The sequence below is a fragment of the Mobula hypostoma genome, chromosome 3 (genome assembly GCF_963921235.1).
Source record: "Mobula hypostoma chromosome 3, sMobHyp1.1, whole genome shotgun sequence".
Lineage (NCBI taxonomy): Eukaryota > Metazoa > Chordata > Chondrichthyes > Myliobatiformes > Myliobatidae > Mobula > Mobula hypostoma.
In genome coordinates, this window is record NC_086099.1 from 18,303,963 (window position 1) to 18,320,549 (window position 16,587).

The 16,587-nt window shown below is 41.2% G+C and overlaps 1 protein-coding gene across 3 annotated transcripts in view; it reads left to right on the top strand.

The window, feature by feature from the left end:
- Nucleotides 1-16,587, top strand: part of rai14 (retinoic acid induced 14) — a 257,024-nt gene that overhangs the window by 194,108 nt on the left and 46,329 nt on the right. For 2 of the 3 annotated variants that reach the window (XM_063042727.1, XM_063042726.1), the window contains 3 exons: nucleotides 6,808-6,836; nucleotides 14,434-14,520; nucleotides 14,719-14,811. In XM_063042727.1, coding sequence (XP_062898797.1) covers nucleotides 6,808-6,836; nucleotides 14,434-14,520; nucleotides 14,719-14,811 — 209 coding nt within the window. The remainder of the gene's footprint in view (nucleotides 1-6,807; nucleotides 6,837-14,433; nucleotides 14,521-14,718; nucleotides 14,812-16,587) is intronic. The other variant, XM_063042728.1, reaches the window with a different exon arrangement.

Genomic DNA, 16,587 nt, shown 5'->3' on the forward strand with positions numbered 1-16,587 from the left:
AGAACTACCTACTCCGTAACAACTTAATTTCAAGGAGGCAGTATGGATTTAGACCTGATCACAGTACAGCTGATCTCCTCACCACCTTATCTCAAACGTGGAACACCTTCTCAGACAAAGGTGGAGAAGTGTGTGTCATAGCCCTGGATATCAAAGGAGCATTTGACAAGGTCTGGCATAATGGACTCTGTGTTAAGCTGAGATCCAAAGGAATATCTGGAAAGCTGCTTAGATGGCTGCATATCTACCTTCACGGACGGACCATCAAAGTTGTTATCTCTGGTCAGGCCTCTGATTCTTCAACCATCAATGCACCTGTACCACAGGGTTCAATACTTGGTCCACTTCTGTTTTCCATCTTTATTGACGACTTGGTTGATGCATGCAGTAACGAGCTATACCTGTACGCTGATGACTCCACACTATTTGCACCAATTACAGCAGGAGAGAGTAATACAGTGGCAGCAAGCCTGAATAGGGATTTTGACAGGATGAAAGCTTGGGCAGACGACTGGAATGTCACCCTTGAGATACTAAGTGCAAGGCGATGGTGATGTCTAGGAAGAGGAATCCATCTAACCCCGATCTGTATTTTGGGAACTGCAAGCTGGATTTAAAGAGGGAGCTAGGTATCCTTGGTGTTAATATTGACAGCAAGTTGGTGTGGGATAAACACCTTTCCACTATTTCAAGCAAGGCTGGACAAAGGCTTGCAGCTCTGCAGAAAGTAGCATCCAAACTAGACAAAGAGGGCAGAGCCACGGTTTACAAAGCCCAGGTACGAAGTATCGTGGAGTATGCCTGCTTATCATGGATGAATGCCTCACAGAGTGTCCTCAGCCAGCTTGATTCCATTCAAAGAAAGGCTCTCAGGATTATAGGTGTAGATGAAGCCTCAGCTCGTGAGAAGCTAGCCATCAGTAGCTCACACCACAGACGACAGGTTGCTGCAGCTACTGTGCTATACAAAATGCACACCAGCCACAGCCCTGCAGACCTTCGCACCATGCTGCCTTCATCTTATGAGAGACGGCGCACCACACGATCAAGTTTATCTATGCTTGCTCATGCTGTTTCTATGCCTGATGCAAGAATCTACACACTGGATAGAAGCTTCTTTCACTGTGCTATCAGAATTTGGAACAGCCTTCCAGATGCTGTGGTTGGAAACATCTGCGATGATGGGGTCCAAGCCTTCAAGAGTCGAGTGCACAAACACCTATCATCTCTGGGAGGGAAGTCACATGTTTCTTCATAAGCTATCATGAAGGGGACCAGGATGGCAATGCTTGGTTGTTGGTAGGTAGGGTTAATACCTGATTTTCAAGAGCATTTGTGAGTTTTGTTCCGGCTGGACTTAGTCCTTAAACTGCTGGAGAACGGTGCGGAAAGAACAGGTGCTGTGTTCTCCCGGTAGGGATTAGTTTTTAGTTCCAAGTGCTCCTGCCTCCTTTTGTCACCCTGCAACCCTATCCTTCAATCTCTTTGAATTATGGAGGACAGCACATGTATAAATGTCTCTCTCTAGCAGTCTTCATCATGATCATCATGACTCCAGTATTTCTACTATTCTTTAATATTTCTTAATTGTACATTTTTTTTAAATGTTCTATTGCTGAGCAGCAGTGAACCATCACATTTGGAAAGCGGTGAAATCATCGGACAAAGTCAGCATGGATTTGTGAAAGGAAAATCATGTCTGACGAATCTCAGAATTTTTTGAGGATGTAACTAGTAGAGTGGATAGGGGAAAACCAGCGGATGTGGTATATTTGGACTTTCAAAAGGCTTTTGACAAGGTCCCACACAGGAGATTAGTGTGCAAACTTAAAGCACACGGTATTGGGGGGTAAGGTATTGATGTGGATAGAAAATTGGTTGGCAGACAGGAAGCAAAGAGTGGGAATAAACGGGACCTTTTCAGAATGGCAGGCAGTGGCTATTGGGGTACCGCAAGGCTCAGTGCTGGGACCCCAGTTGTTTACAATATATACTAATGACTTACATGAGGGAATTAAATGCAGCATCTCCAAGTTTGCGGATGACACGAAGCTGGGCGGCAGTGTTAGCTGTGAGGAGGATGCTAAGAGGATGCAGGGTGACTTGGATAGGTTAGGTGAGTGGGCAAATTCATGGCAGATGCAATTTAATGTGGATAAATGTGAGGTAATCCACTTTGGTGGCAAAAACAGGAAAACAGATTATTATCTGAATGGTGGCCGATTAGGAAAAGGGGAGGTGCAACGAGACCTGGGTATCATTATACACCAGTCATTGAAAGTGGGCATGCAGGTAAAGCAGGCGGTGAAAAAGGCGAATGGTATGCTGGCATTCATAGCAAGAGGATTGGAGTACAGGAGCAGGGAGGTACTACTGCAGTTGTACAAGGCCTTGGTGAGACCACACCTGGAGTATTGTGTGCAGTTTTGGTCCCCTAATCTGAGGAAAGACATCCTTGCCATAGAGGGAGTACAAAGAAGGTTCACCAGATTGATTCCTGGGATGGCAGAACTTTCATATGATGAAAGGCTGGATCGACTAGGCTTATACTCGTTGGAACTTAGAAGATTGAGGGGGGATCTTATTGAAACATATAAAATCCTAAAGGGATTGGACAGGCTAGATGCAGGAAGATTGTTCCCGATGTTGGGGAAGTCCAGAACGAGGGGTCACAGTTTGAGGTTAAAGGGGAAGCCATTTAGGACTGAGATCAGGAAAAACTTCTTCACACAGAGAGTGGTGAATCTGTGGAATTCTCTGCCACAGGAAAAAGTTGAGGCCAGTTCATTGGCTATATTTAAGAGCGAGTTAGATATGGCCCTTGTGGCTAAAGGGATCAGGGGGTATCGGGGGAAGGCTGGTACAGGGTTCTGAGTTAGATGATCAGCCATGATCATACTGAATGGCGGTGCAGGCTCGAAGGGCCGAATGGTCTACTCCTGCACCTATTTTCTATGTTTCTATGTTTCTATCTGATTGGCCTACCAGAGCTCTGTTTGAGAACTAGTTGACTTGATCAGCATTTCTGATCTGGCTATTGTTCACGATTGCACTTAAAAAAAAGGATCTGTGTCTCACTGTGAATGCTTTCTTTTGTGGAACGAATTAAATCAATATTTCCTTTTGATTGTTTTCTTTTAATTTTCTTTTTCGTAATTTATTGATACATTACTATTCACTTTTATTTCTCACTTTCCCATATGTGATGTCTGGCGTCATATTTTGCCACGTCTATATTTATTCTATAGATTGACACCATATTTTGCTGAATGAATTTTGTTTTCAATTTAAAATTTCCTGATTAATATCCCAGTATATGTGTGCATAGGTGAAGACAGATACTGAATTTGTTGTCTGCATTATCTACAGCCTGTGATATTGTTCTAGGAACTCTAACTAGAAGATGTTTTTCAATTGTACTGTGCTCTGGGAATAATTTCACAGCATCACAACAATTTAAAATAAATGCAACTTGAGAAGTTGTTGTGCATAATAGCCTAAAATTAAATATATTTATTACAGTTCCTCCGACTTGTGATACACCACAGTTAGTGTTGATGCACAAGCTTGTATTGCATTGCCATGAGAAGTCTTGTTATATATGGACAGAATAGGCCTCTACTCCTCTGATGTGCCACTTTCCATAGAGCTAATGTCCTTGATCTTTCAAATACTTACAGTACTGTGCAAAATTCTTCGGCACGTGTAAAAATAGAATTCTGTAAAGTACAGATGTTTTCAAAAATAATGAAATGAAACAAAAGGTTTACTATAAAGAGCAGTAAACAATAGAAAAACTAAGTCAATATTTGGTGAGACCCTCCCCACACCCTTGCCTTTTAAATTACATCAATTCTCCTGGGTGCACTGTTATGCAGTTTTGTTAGAAAATCAATGGGTAGATTGGTCCAAGCATCTTGGAGAACTTGCCACAGATGTGCAGACTTTGGCTGTCTGGCTGTATAGCAGATGCCATCTCATTGGCTCTTCACACAACCCTGGAACGTCTCCCAGTAAAGATGCATACATCAGGATGCTCTTTATTGATTACAGCTCAGCATTTAATACCATCATCCCCTCAAAACTGGTCAGTAAACTCTTAAAGACCAAGCCTCAATACCCCCTTGTGCGATTGGATCCTGGATTTCCTCACTTGTAGACCCCATCGGTTTGGATTGGCAACAACATCTCCTCCATAATCTCCATCAGCACAGGAGCACTGCAGGGATGTGTACTTAGCACCCTGCTCTATTTGCTTTGCACCTGTGACTGCGTGGCTAAGTTTGCTCCGACACCATATCCAAGTTTGCTGACGACACCACTATTGTGGGTGTATCAAAGGTGGTGATGAATCAGCATACAGGAGGGAAATTGAAAATTTGGCTGAGTAGTGTAATAACAACAACCTCTCACTCAACATCAGTAAAGTCAAGGAACTGATAGTAGACTTCAGGAGTGGAAAACCCGAGGTCCATAAGCCAGTAATCATCGGAGATTCAGAGGTAGAGAGGGTTAGTAACTTTAAACTCTGGGTCACTATCTCTGAGGACTTGTCTTGGACCCATCAAATAATTATTACAAAGAAAGCACAACAGTGCCTCTACGTCGGCAGGAGTCTGCAGAGATTCAGCATGTCATCAAAAACCTTCTATAGATGTGTGGTGGAAAGTGTGCTGCCTGGCTACATTGCGGCCTGGTATGGGAACACCAATGCCTTTGGGTGGAAAATCCTGCAAAAGGTAGTGGATTCAGCCCAGTACATCACGGGTAAAACCCTCCCAAACTTTGAGCACATCTACATGAAACGTTGCTGTAAAGATCATCAAAGATCCTCACCACCTGGACAATGCTCTTTTCTCACTGCTGCCATCAGGTAAAAGGTACAAATGCCTCAGGACTCACACCACCAGGTTCAAGAACAGTTACTACCCCTCAAACATCAGGCTCTTGAACAAAAGGAATAACTGCACTCTTTCGATTTTTGATGTTCCCACAAGTCACTTTAAGGACTCTTTATCTTGTTATTTCATGCGTGTTATTTATTGCTTTTTTTTATTTCTAGATTTGCACAGTTTGTTGTCCATTCATCCTGTTTACAGTTACTGTTCTATAGATTTGCTAGTATGCCCACAGGAAGAAGAATCACAGGGTTGTATGTGGTGACTCTGATAATAAATTTGACTTAGAACTTTGCTTCTATCTCTCTGGGTAATTCCAGACAGCCTCAATAATGTTGAGGCCATACCATCTGAAACATATAAAAAATCTAGGGTGCCTTAGACTTTTGCACAGTACTGTATGTCTCCACTCGTAAGGGTCTCTAATACCCCGGCCTCCGCAACACTTTGAGGCAGAGAATTCCAGAGATTTGGTATTCTCTGAGAGGATAGCCGCCTTCCTTCAAAGGTCACACTCGCCATATCAAAGATCTCAGTCACAACATGAGGACAAGCAGATCAGAGGGATTAGATTTGTGTCTACTTGCACTTTAATTCCTGCCTGATCTCTTGTCAGCCAGAGCAACTTGAGACTTTACCCCTTTTGAGTTTTTTAACGCATTTCTGTTTGATACAGTATGTAGTCCCAGAGAATTGATACAAGAAAATGATTAACTGAAAAAGTAACATGAAATACAAATAACATCCACAACAAAGAGTAATGTAACATTTGCATTTCCATTTAGTTTGAGTAGGTAGGAACAATTACAATGTTTAAAAGACATTTGGAGAGGTACGTAGTTTAGGAAAGTTTCAGAGTGATCTGCACCAAACACTGGCAATGGGACTAGCTTAGATATGCACCTTGGTCAGCATGGAGTAGATGGGCCAAAGGGCCTGTTTCTGCACTGTACAACTCTATGACTCTTAAGTCCTAGCCATCACTTGTCCCAAAGATCTTAAAAGATCAAGTAGTCAAATTTGGAATAGATATTTTAACGGTTATTAATAAACCTGCTTGAACATAACTGTATGGCAGCATGGTAGCATAGTGGTCAGCACAACGCTTTACAGAGCCAGATGATCACTGATCAGGGCAAAATGATGCCTTTCACTATACGTTTCGATGTATGTATGACAAAATAAAGCTGATCTTTAATTTCTCTAAAAATAGGATACACGTTGTGTTTCAAGAGAGATGCATAACTTGGCGCTGATGACCAGGTTCAAAAGGTTGCATAGGCCACAATTACCACAAACTCGCAACTTAATGAACCCTTGTGTATCTTTTTTCTGACCTTAACTTAAGCCATTCAGTTTTAAAACAAAATCTTTCACAGGTAGTAACTAGAATAAACGTAAACCACTTCTTCAAAAACAAAGCTTTGAAAATATTTAATTGTGATAGATACTTAACAGTGAGAATTAACTTGTAATAAGTGAACTGAAGAAGTCAATAACATAAGAAATTATATGTAACGTGGTAGCTTTTAGTGCAGTATCTGATCAATGTGGTCACTGAATGGATTATGGAACGGCAGTAAGACTTGTGCATGAAATTTAGGCAAATTTATTTCCATGGTGACCAGTATGACACGTTCACAGTAACAATGAGTCATGCGGACCCAAGTAAAAATTAGCAACATCATTCAGTATTTGAGGTAGCAAATTAAGACCAGTGTAATTATATCATGCTGATTGATGACTCAGAGTCATCATCAAATAACTTTATTTTGTAATATTTCTGAATAAAGTATTTTTGGAGAAAAAAAAATCATTGCTAAACTTGAAATATTTTACTAATTGATTAGTTTGTATTGGACCTTGGCTTAATGTATTAATTTTTTTTATTTTTGATTTTCTTAACCAGATATGAAATCTGCACAAATATCCAAACAGGTAATGCTTAAACTTTTAATGTAACATGCAGTTTATGTAAAGATGACATTGATAATGACTGCATTATTGTTTTCATATATTTCAAGACAGACCTATCAGCAATATATATTAGTTATTTGCTTTGACATTTATCTCCCTCACCTTTTTATATTAATCACAATTCTAGGTTTGTAACACTAGTTTAGTACTTGTCTTTTGATGTGCTTTAAAAAAATGTTCTTCCTGTACTCGTGTTTTATTCTACATATGAGGAGTGATTGATAAATTTGTGGCCTTTGGTAGAAGGAGTCAATTTTAGAAAACCTAGCACATTTATTTTTCAACATAGTCCCCTCCTACACGTATGTACTTAGTCCAGCGGTCGTGGAGCATACGGATCCCTTCTTTGTAGAAGTGGTCCACAGCAGGGGCGATTGATAAGTTCGTGACCTAAGGCAGAAGGAAGATGAGTTATTAACTTCAAACTTTCTGCATTACCACTCAGTTGAACTGCACGTGCATGTAACGAGAGTGTCTTGGACCTCCAGGTGGTCCACAGCAGGGGTGATTGATAAGTTTGTGGCCTAAGGTAGAAAGAGATGAGTTATACAGCTCTCGTTACATACACCTGCAGTTCAACTCTTTGAGTGAAAATGCAGAAAGTTTGAAGTTAATAACTCATCTCCTTCGACCTTGGGCCACAAATTTGTCAATCACCCCTGCTGTGGACCACTTCTGGAGGTCCAAGACACCAACTTCTACAAAGAAGGGATCTGTATGCTCCAGGACCGCTGGACTAAGTGTGTAAATGTAGGAAAAATAAATGTGCTAGGTTTTCTAAAATTGACTCCTTCTACTGTAGGCCATGAACTTATCAATCACCCCTGGCATATTCTGTGTCTTTCAACTGAGTGAGGGTGTGATGATCAAGGCTGTAAAAATAATTATCTGACATAGAAATTCTGGCAGTAAATTAAGCTTTGCAAATTTCAAGATGGCTAAAAAAGACCTAAATTAATTTGTAAAAGGTGAAACCGTTCACTTTCATTCCAAATTCATTATATATTTTTGCTTAGTGTACAACATTTCTGGTCTGCACAAAAACTTGGCTTGATTGGATTTTCAAGTCAGTCGACTGTATTAAGTGCCCTGCATTGGCACTTCTGAGAAGCCTAGAGAACCATTACTGCAATTATTAAGTACTTAGCTGTGCAAGTCAATTGGAGGTTTAATTTACCAGCACAAAGAATAATTGTTGGATTCCAGTAGTTCACATTCAGCCAACCTGGGTCCTTCAAATACCACTACAGCCTTAATGCTTTTTGCTGCTAAGATGATTCAATGTTCACTACATTTGTGTGTGTTTCTCCAAAGTGCTGCTTAAGTAAGACACTTGGTGTTCTTGCAATCATTCAGAATGTTGAGAGGTATTTAAAACCAAATGAAGTGCACTGAAAAATGTATTCATCAAGAGATCATTGATATAATATGGCAAATACGCTGACTGCAATACAGGTACCATGGTCCCATAAGCTGCAAAAGGAGATCAAGGCGAAGTTTCTATTGTTCAAGGTACATTTATTATCAGAGGATGTATACATTATACAACCTTGAGGTTCGTCTCCTTACAGGCAGCCACAAAACAAAGAAACCCAAAAGAACCCATTAAAATAAAAGACTGTCAGACACCCAATGTGTAGGGGGAAAAGGTTGCGCAAGCAATAAAAATAAGCAAATGACACTCAGAACGAAAGTGCAGCCAGAAGAGGCCACAGCGTCAGATCAGCGCAAAGCCCAGTAAATGTCGTAGAGCAGCAAGCAGAGCTGACCTGACCCATATCTCTGGTCTCAACGATCTTTTCAATCTGACTCGGCATTTAAATTGTCCAAACGTCAGGTCGTTCCTCGCTCTGGGCCTGGACCCTGCCACCATGTTTCAACCTGTGCCCATGGACTGTTTGGACAAATTTCCTCTTTTTGAAAATAGTGCCGGGGATATTTTGCATCTACTTGAGGTGCTGGTGAGTTTATGGACAGTCAGCATGGCTTTGTGCTGAGCAGGTTATACCTTACAAACTTGGGTCAGGTTTTAGTCATACAGCATGGAAATAGGCCCTTTGGCCCAACTGGTCTATGCTGACCACAGCATCCTCCCTGCTAGTCCCAGTTACCTGCATTCGACCCATAACCTTCTAAATCCCCCTCTCCACATACGGTACCTATCCAAATGTCTTTTAAAGCTTGATTAGAGTAAGGCAGTGAACATTATAGAGAGGCATTTGTTAAGGTCCCTTATGATAGGTTGATTCAGAAGAAAAAGATGCATGGCATTCAAGGTGAATTCAAGTTTGGATTTAGAACTGGTTTGCCCATAGGAGACAGGTTTGGAAGGGTATTATTATAGCTGGAGGTCTGTGACTAGTGGTGTTTTGCATAGATATCTCAATGATTTGAATGAAAATGCAGTTGGATGGATTTGCAGGTTTCCAGGCAATACCAAGTTTGCTAGAGTTGTGGACGGTCTATGTCTATCAAAGAATACAGCGGGATATAGATCAGTTACAGATATGAGCAGATATTAACAAAAGATTAAGTTTGTGCTTGTGCCTTCAAGAAGTATGCAAAGCAATGCAATTCCGATTTGAAGTTAGTGCTGTCATTCTGGGCAGTTGGAGATGAGCAGCTCCAACAAATGAATCCATTGACCAAATTCTGCAAACTGCATATTTGTCACCCACAGCATCCTTTGATAAATTTCTGTAGATGTATAGCGGAGAGTGTTTGACTGGCTGCATTATGGCCTGGTATGGGAACAACCTATGCTGTTGAACAGAAAATTCTACAAAAGCTAGTGGATTCGGCCCAGTACGTCATGAGCACATTTACATGAAGTGCTGTCGTAGGAAAGCAGCATCCTCACCACCCAGGCCATGCTCTTTTTCTCACTGCTGCCATTAGGAGCCTCAGGACTCGCACCACCAGGTTCAAGAACAGTTATTACTCCTCAACCATCAGGCTCTTGAACAAAAATGGATAACTACTCTCTCCTCCCCATCTATTGAGATGATTCCACAACCAATGATCTGACTTTAAGTACTCTTTATCTTGTTATTTCATGTTCTAGTCATTTACTGCTATTTATTTATATTTATAACCATATATAACCATATAACAATTACAGCACGGAAACAGGCCATCTCGGCCCTTCTAGTCCGTGCCAAACTTTTACTTCTCTCTTATTCCCACCGACCTGCACTCAGCCCATAACCCTCCATTCCTTTCCTGTCCATATATCTATCCAAATTAACTTTAAACGACAACATCGAACCTGCCTCAACCACTTCTGCTGGAAGCTCGTTCCACACAGCTACCACTCTCTGAGTAAAGAAGTTCCCCCCTCATGTTACCCCTAAACTTTTGCCCTTTAACTCTCAACTCAAGTTTGCATTTGAACAGTTGGTTATCTACTTGATCTTTCATTGATCCTGTTATAGTTACTGTTCTATAGGTTTGTTGAGTATGCCTGCGGGGAAAAAAGAGTCTCAGGGTGGTATGTGGTGACATATATGTACTCTGATAAAGACATTTACTTTGTACTTCGTAATAAGGCAGCTTCCAGCAACGGAAAGTAAAGGCACTGGATAAAAATGAATGTGCTTTTGCTCTGAATAGGAAGGCTGTGGTTTCCATGAAGTGCAAGTCACAGTGTTGCACTGATGAATATCTAAAGGATCGTACAGCACAGAAATTGGCCCTTCTGTCCTACCTTGTCTGTGATGCCCATTGACACTAATTCGATCAGGCCACGTTAGACCTGTAACCTTCTGCGCATCCTTTCTATCCAAGCACCTGTTCAAATGCCTTTTAAACATTATAATCAGGTCTGCCTCCACCAACTCCTCTAGCAGCTAATTCCAGATATTCACTACCCTCTGTCTGAAAACCTTATTCCTTATCCCTTCTTCAAATATCTCCTCTCTCACCTGTGTCCACTCGTTCTAGACTTCCCTAAAGTGGTGCCTCATATAATCTCATAAATTCTGTAAGGCCATCCCTCAGTTTTATGTGTTCCAGTGAAAATTAACCCATACCTGCCGGGAGTCTTCTTGTAACACCTGCCCTCCATGGAAGGTAATATCCTGAAGAATCTCTTCTCTCTGTTGCTGCCGTATTCTTCCTGTTGGTGGCAACTTGAGCAATAGTCTCAGTGCAGTCTAATCAATGTTTTGGATAACAGCAACATGTCATTCCAGTTCTCATACATGGTGCCTCGGACTCTGAGGATTAGCAATACAAAATGCTTTTGTCTTTACCCTACCCACGTAGGTCACTTTTTTCAAAGAGCTATGGACTTGCATCACAAATTCTCTCTGTACGTTAATGTTCCTAAGACCCCTGCCATTAACTTTACATGTCCTACCAGAATTTGACTTCCCAAAGTCCAAAGCGCAACCTACCCTCATAAGACCTGCTCTCTAGTCCGGGAAGCATCCTGGTCAATCTCCTCTGCGCCCTTTCTAAAACTTCCTAAGTTTGTTGAATTCTTGTTAGAAATTGTAGACTCTGCATTGAAGGAAGTCAGAGATTTTCATTTTCTTCACCGTTTGAATGGCTTTGATGTGGTGTTCAGCAGAAACGAGTTAAGTCTCCACCATGCTCTGTGACGTTGGGCTCAAACTTGCTATTGGATAAGTGGGCAAAAAGATTTTTATTCAACTGAATGAAGAATGCTTGAATTAAGGTGCGGCCATTCATTAATTAGGAAATGCAAAGGTACCTCACAGTCAATGAACCAGTTTGTAGCGTAATACATTTCCTACAGTTAAATAAAATGATTATGGAGAGACAAGACACAGCAGATGCTGGAATCTGGAGCAAAAGAATAAGCTGGTGGAAGAACACAGTGGGTCTGTCAGTATCTGTGGAATCAAACACATGGAGTGTAGAAGAAAGCAAGCCAGTGTATAGAGATGAGAGGCAGGAGTGAGATAGGGGCTCGTAGGTGATGGGTGGAATCAGATGGAGGGAGGGGTGGTGAACAGATGGAGCCAGGTTGGGGAGGGGGGGAGTGCTGAAACTGAAGCATGCAGGTTGATGGATGGTTCTACCAATCACCTACCAGCCTCTGCCACTAACCTTTGCCCTTAACTTGGGCGCCAAGGTAGAATAGCAGTTAACACCACACTATTGCAGCTTGGGACATTGGAATTCGGTTCCCACATCATCTGTCAGGAGTTTGTACGTCTTCCCCATGGAATGTATGGATTTTCCCCAGGTGCTCCGGTTTCCTCCCTCAGTCCAAAGATAAACCAGTTTGTAGGTTAATTTCTCATTGTAAATCGTCCAGTGATTAAGTTAGGGTTAAACTGGGGGTTGCAGGGCAGCACAGCTCGAAGGGTCAGAGGGGCCTGTTCTGAGCTGTATGTCAATAAATAAATTAGCTCCCACCCTGGGCTCCATGTGCCTTTTTCTCCTGATCTGTTTCCATCTATTACACATCATCACTTTAATCAGTCCTGCCATTCTAAAAGTTAGTGGGTGAATATACATATTTAAAGTCAGTGTTTTAAAGCAATTTATTTTTCCTATACCTCACTTATGGAAAATAGAAATACTTTACTGTGCATGAAAACTTCAGTCTTTCCTGGTTTTGTCTAATATTCAAATTCAAACTTGGATCCTTTTGATTCTTTAATCTGGTATTCGGTCACATCAACAATAATCCGGACTTTCTACTACGTTAAAGTATTGCAGAATAGTCATATCAAATGTTAAGACGGGCTAAATATAGCTGTTCTATGAGTCAAACATCATGATGGTTCGTGCGTCGTCTTGTCTTGGATGTTCTAGTGAACCATGAATCTGGGAGTAGCTAGTGGGTGTTGTAACCTTATTTTATTAAGATCTTCTTATGACATGCAAGGTTAATTACTCCATCGAGATGCGAGACTGCAGATGCTGAAATCTGACTCGGTTGAGTCTGTATCTATCAAGCTCATTCCTCTCCTTGTGCCCCTCAACTCTACCCTAGTTTTCCTGCAGTCAGGATAGTTCATCTCCAACGCATCACATTTTTGGGATGTAGGGGGAAACTGGAGCACCATGGGGAATTCCACACAGTCACAGGGAGAATATGAAAACTTCACACAATCCATTTCAGAGATGCAGGAGTTGAGCCACAGCACTAGCTGCTGCTTTATTGTACTGTAAGTTGTTGCTAATTAGTTTATTATTGTTACATGTAACAAGGAAAAGTAAAATAAGTCCTTGAATACCAATCATACAGATCAATTCATTATCATATTGCATTGATAAAACAATGAGTGCAGTAAAATGGTGTTACTGAGAAACTACAGTAGAGATAGACAGTAAGGTGCGAGGTCATAATGAAGTAGGTTGTGAGGTCAAGAGTCCATTTTACCTTATTAGAGAACCATTCAGTATTATTATATCAGCAAGATAGAAATTATCCTCGAGTCTAGTGGTACGCGCTTTCATGGTTATGCCCAAGTTCAAGTTCAAATTTAATTGTCATTCAACCATACATGAATACAGCCAAACAAAACAGTATTACTCTGGGGCCAAGGTGCAAAACACAGTATCAACAGTCACACATGGCTCAAGGCATATAGAGCACATAAAAGATAGCAGGCATATATAAGATATTAGTAAAATACAGTCACACCAAACAAATATGGTCCAAGACCCTGAGTGCATGAATGTTACAATACAGCTTGTCTTCTGCCAAGCAAAGACTAGGATGTAGCACTGACTCCAGCTTGGACACCGCACCACACCAACCTCGACGCCCCTGTCTTGGGTGGCGGTAAACAGGTGACACATCACTTGAGGCCGAGTCTTCGCTACAACCAATAGAAGAGAGGTGAAGAGATAACGTCTGGGGTGAATTATAATCAATGTTACTTCTAAAGGAAAATTGGCCATTGAACTGAGCTCTATAAGAAGTTTACATAAATGTAAAAGTAGCATCAAACAATGGTCTGGATTACGACTTGGTCATCAGCACCGCAATTAATCATGGACTTCGCAGCCATCTATTGTCGAAGACCAGGATTTGCTCAGAGATTTGGAAGATTGATTCTATCAGTTATTCTGCCACTGAAGTCCATTTGAAGTCCAGTGGTAGAGATAATTCTCGCTGAAGTTTTCACCAAGAATCATCTCTCCAGCTGCCACTCTGTTCCACCTTGCTTGGTAGTCTTCGATCATTGCGACTCAAGAAGTTTGTCTCCTTAGTGCTTCTGTCGGTTGCATCTGCAAATTAGAAGCCTGTTGGTGGCAGTGATGTTTGGAGCTTTGCCATGGAGCTTTACTAGAGTACCGTAGCCTTTTTGTATATCTCTACCTTTTCAATTCTGTTCAAAGGGTTTATTAACCCTTCAGAAATCTGCCAATACTATACCAGCTAATCCAGGCATTTCAATCCAGCATCGTTGCCTATTTTAAATTTAGATTTTTCCAGTGCATGATGAACTCACAACTGAGCGAATGCTCACAATCCTGAAGAAGGCATGTATTAACTCTGTTTCAATTTAACCCTCACGATCTTTACTAACAAAATTAATTCCTCTACATTTCTGATCTGTAAAATTTTCAGCTGGATCCTGGCATTAAATTCAATGCAGATAGAAGTGGAACTTCCAAAAAACGAAAAGCACCACCACCACCAACCAGTGTTACGCAGGTAAAAGTCAGGGCATCAAACTGATGGCCCTCTGATTTAATAATTAATAAATACAAATCAATTTACTTGAAATCTATTAAAGATGGCTTGTCTCTGGTTTTTCCATAGTTTTAATCTAAACATAGATGTTTGGTTTTTTCCAATTAGTGATAAGGACAGTCAGTTCCTTAGTTGTCAATACGTGATATTTTATCCTAGGGTCTCCAGTCAAGTGAGGTGCCTTCGCCAGAATCCCATCGTTCTCCTTCATCAAAACCTGAGCCATCTGAAGAGGAAGCAACATCTATTAAGGTACTTTTTACCTAATGCTCTGTATTATTATTTCTGTAATCCAAAAGAACACTATGTACTTGACTTTAGAGATCTGGCTTACAGGATTCTAATTTTGCTGTAATAATCAGAGTACCCTGTCAAGTATCAGTTGGGAGGAAAGAACTATTGTGGGCATTATGCTTATGAAAAATGGGAATTTTTAAAGCTACTTCAATTCTTAACTGAGTTCAGCTGACAGCAAATGATCTTATTATACTATTCTTATCATGTTAGGGGAATAAGAGTCTGGTACAATTTGGGGGAAAAATATTTGTATGGAAATGCGAGGAGGTTTCCAGTAGTCGAATCAGATCCAAACGGTTATTCATATGCCTTACCGGAGTTTAAAGAAATATACCTCATGTTGTCATTGAAAAGTTATAGATAACATAAACACAAGGAAGTGTCCAGATGCTGGTAATTCAAAGCAACACACACACAAAATGTTGGAGGAATTCAGTAGGTCGGACAGCAACATTTCAAGTTGCTGGGAGTCAAGATCTCTGAGGATCTAACCTGCTCCCAACATAGCGATATAGCTATAAAGAAGGCAAGACAGCTGCTATACCTCATTACGAGTTTAAAGAGATTTACCATGTCAACAAATACTCAAAAACTTCTATAGATGTACTGTGGAGAGCATTCTGACAGGCTGTATCACTGTCTGGTATGGTGGGGGGGGGGGGTGCTACTGCACAGGACCGAAAGAAGCTGCAGAGGGTTGTAAATCCAGTCAGCTCCATCTTGTACTAGCCTACAAAGTACCCAGGACGTCTTCAGGGAGCGGTGTCTCAGAAAGGCAGCGACCATTATTAAGGACCTTCAGCACCCAGAGAATGCCCTTTTCTCACTGTTACCAACAAGTAGGAGGTACAGAAGCCTTAAGGCACACACTCAGCGATTCAGGAACAGCTTCTTCCTCTCTGCTATCCGATTCCTAAATGGACATTGAACCCTTGGACACTACCTCACTCTTTTTGTTAATGTACAGTATTTCTGATTTTTGCACATTTTTAATCTATTCAATAGATGTATACTGTAATTGATTTACTTGTTTATTTATCATTATATTTTATTTCTCTGCTAGATTATGTATTGCATTGAACTGCTGCTGCTAAGTTAAGAAATTTCACATCACATGCCGGGGATAGTAAACCTGATCTGTGGAAATGAAGAAACAGTCGGCGTTTTGGGATTGGGAATTAAAATACTTGGCTAACATTTTAATTCTGATTCCCATTCTCATTCTGACATGTCGATCCATAGCCTCGTCTTATGCCACAATGAAGCCACCTTCAGGGTGGAGGAGCGACACCTTATATCTGTCTGGTTGGCCTCCAACCTGATGGCATGAATATCAATTTCTCCAATAAACAAATTCACCCCCCCCCACCTTCCTCTATTCCTCACTCTGCTTTATTATCTCTTCTCATCTGCCTATTACTTCCCCCAGGTTCCTTCCCTTTTTCCTATGGCCCACACTCCTCTCCTATCAGATTCCTTCCTTCTCCAGCCCTTGACCTTTCCCACCCACCTGGCTTCACCTGTCACCTTCCAGCTGGCCTCTTTCCCCTCCCCCTACCTTTTAATTCCAGCATCTTCCCCCGTCCTTATCAGTCTTGAAGAAGGGTCTTGGCCCAAAGCGTTGACTGTTTTTACTTTTCCATAGATGCTGCCGGACCTGCTGAGTTCCTCCAGCATTTTGTGTGTGTGTTGCTTTATAATAGATAACATGGTCTGTTGGGAGTGAAGGAC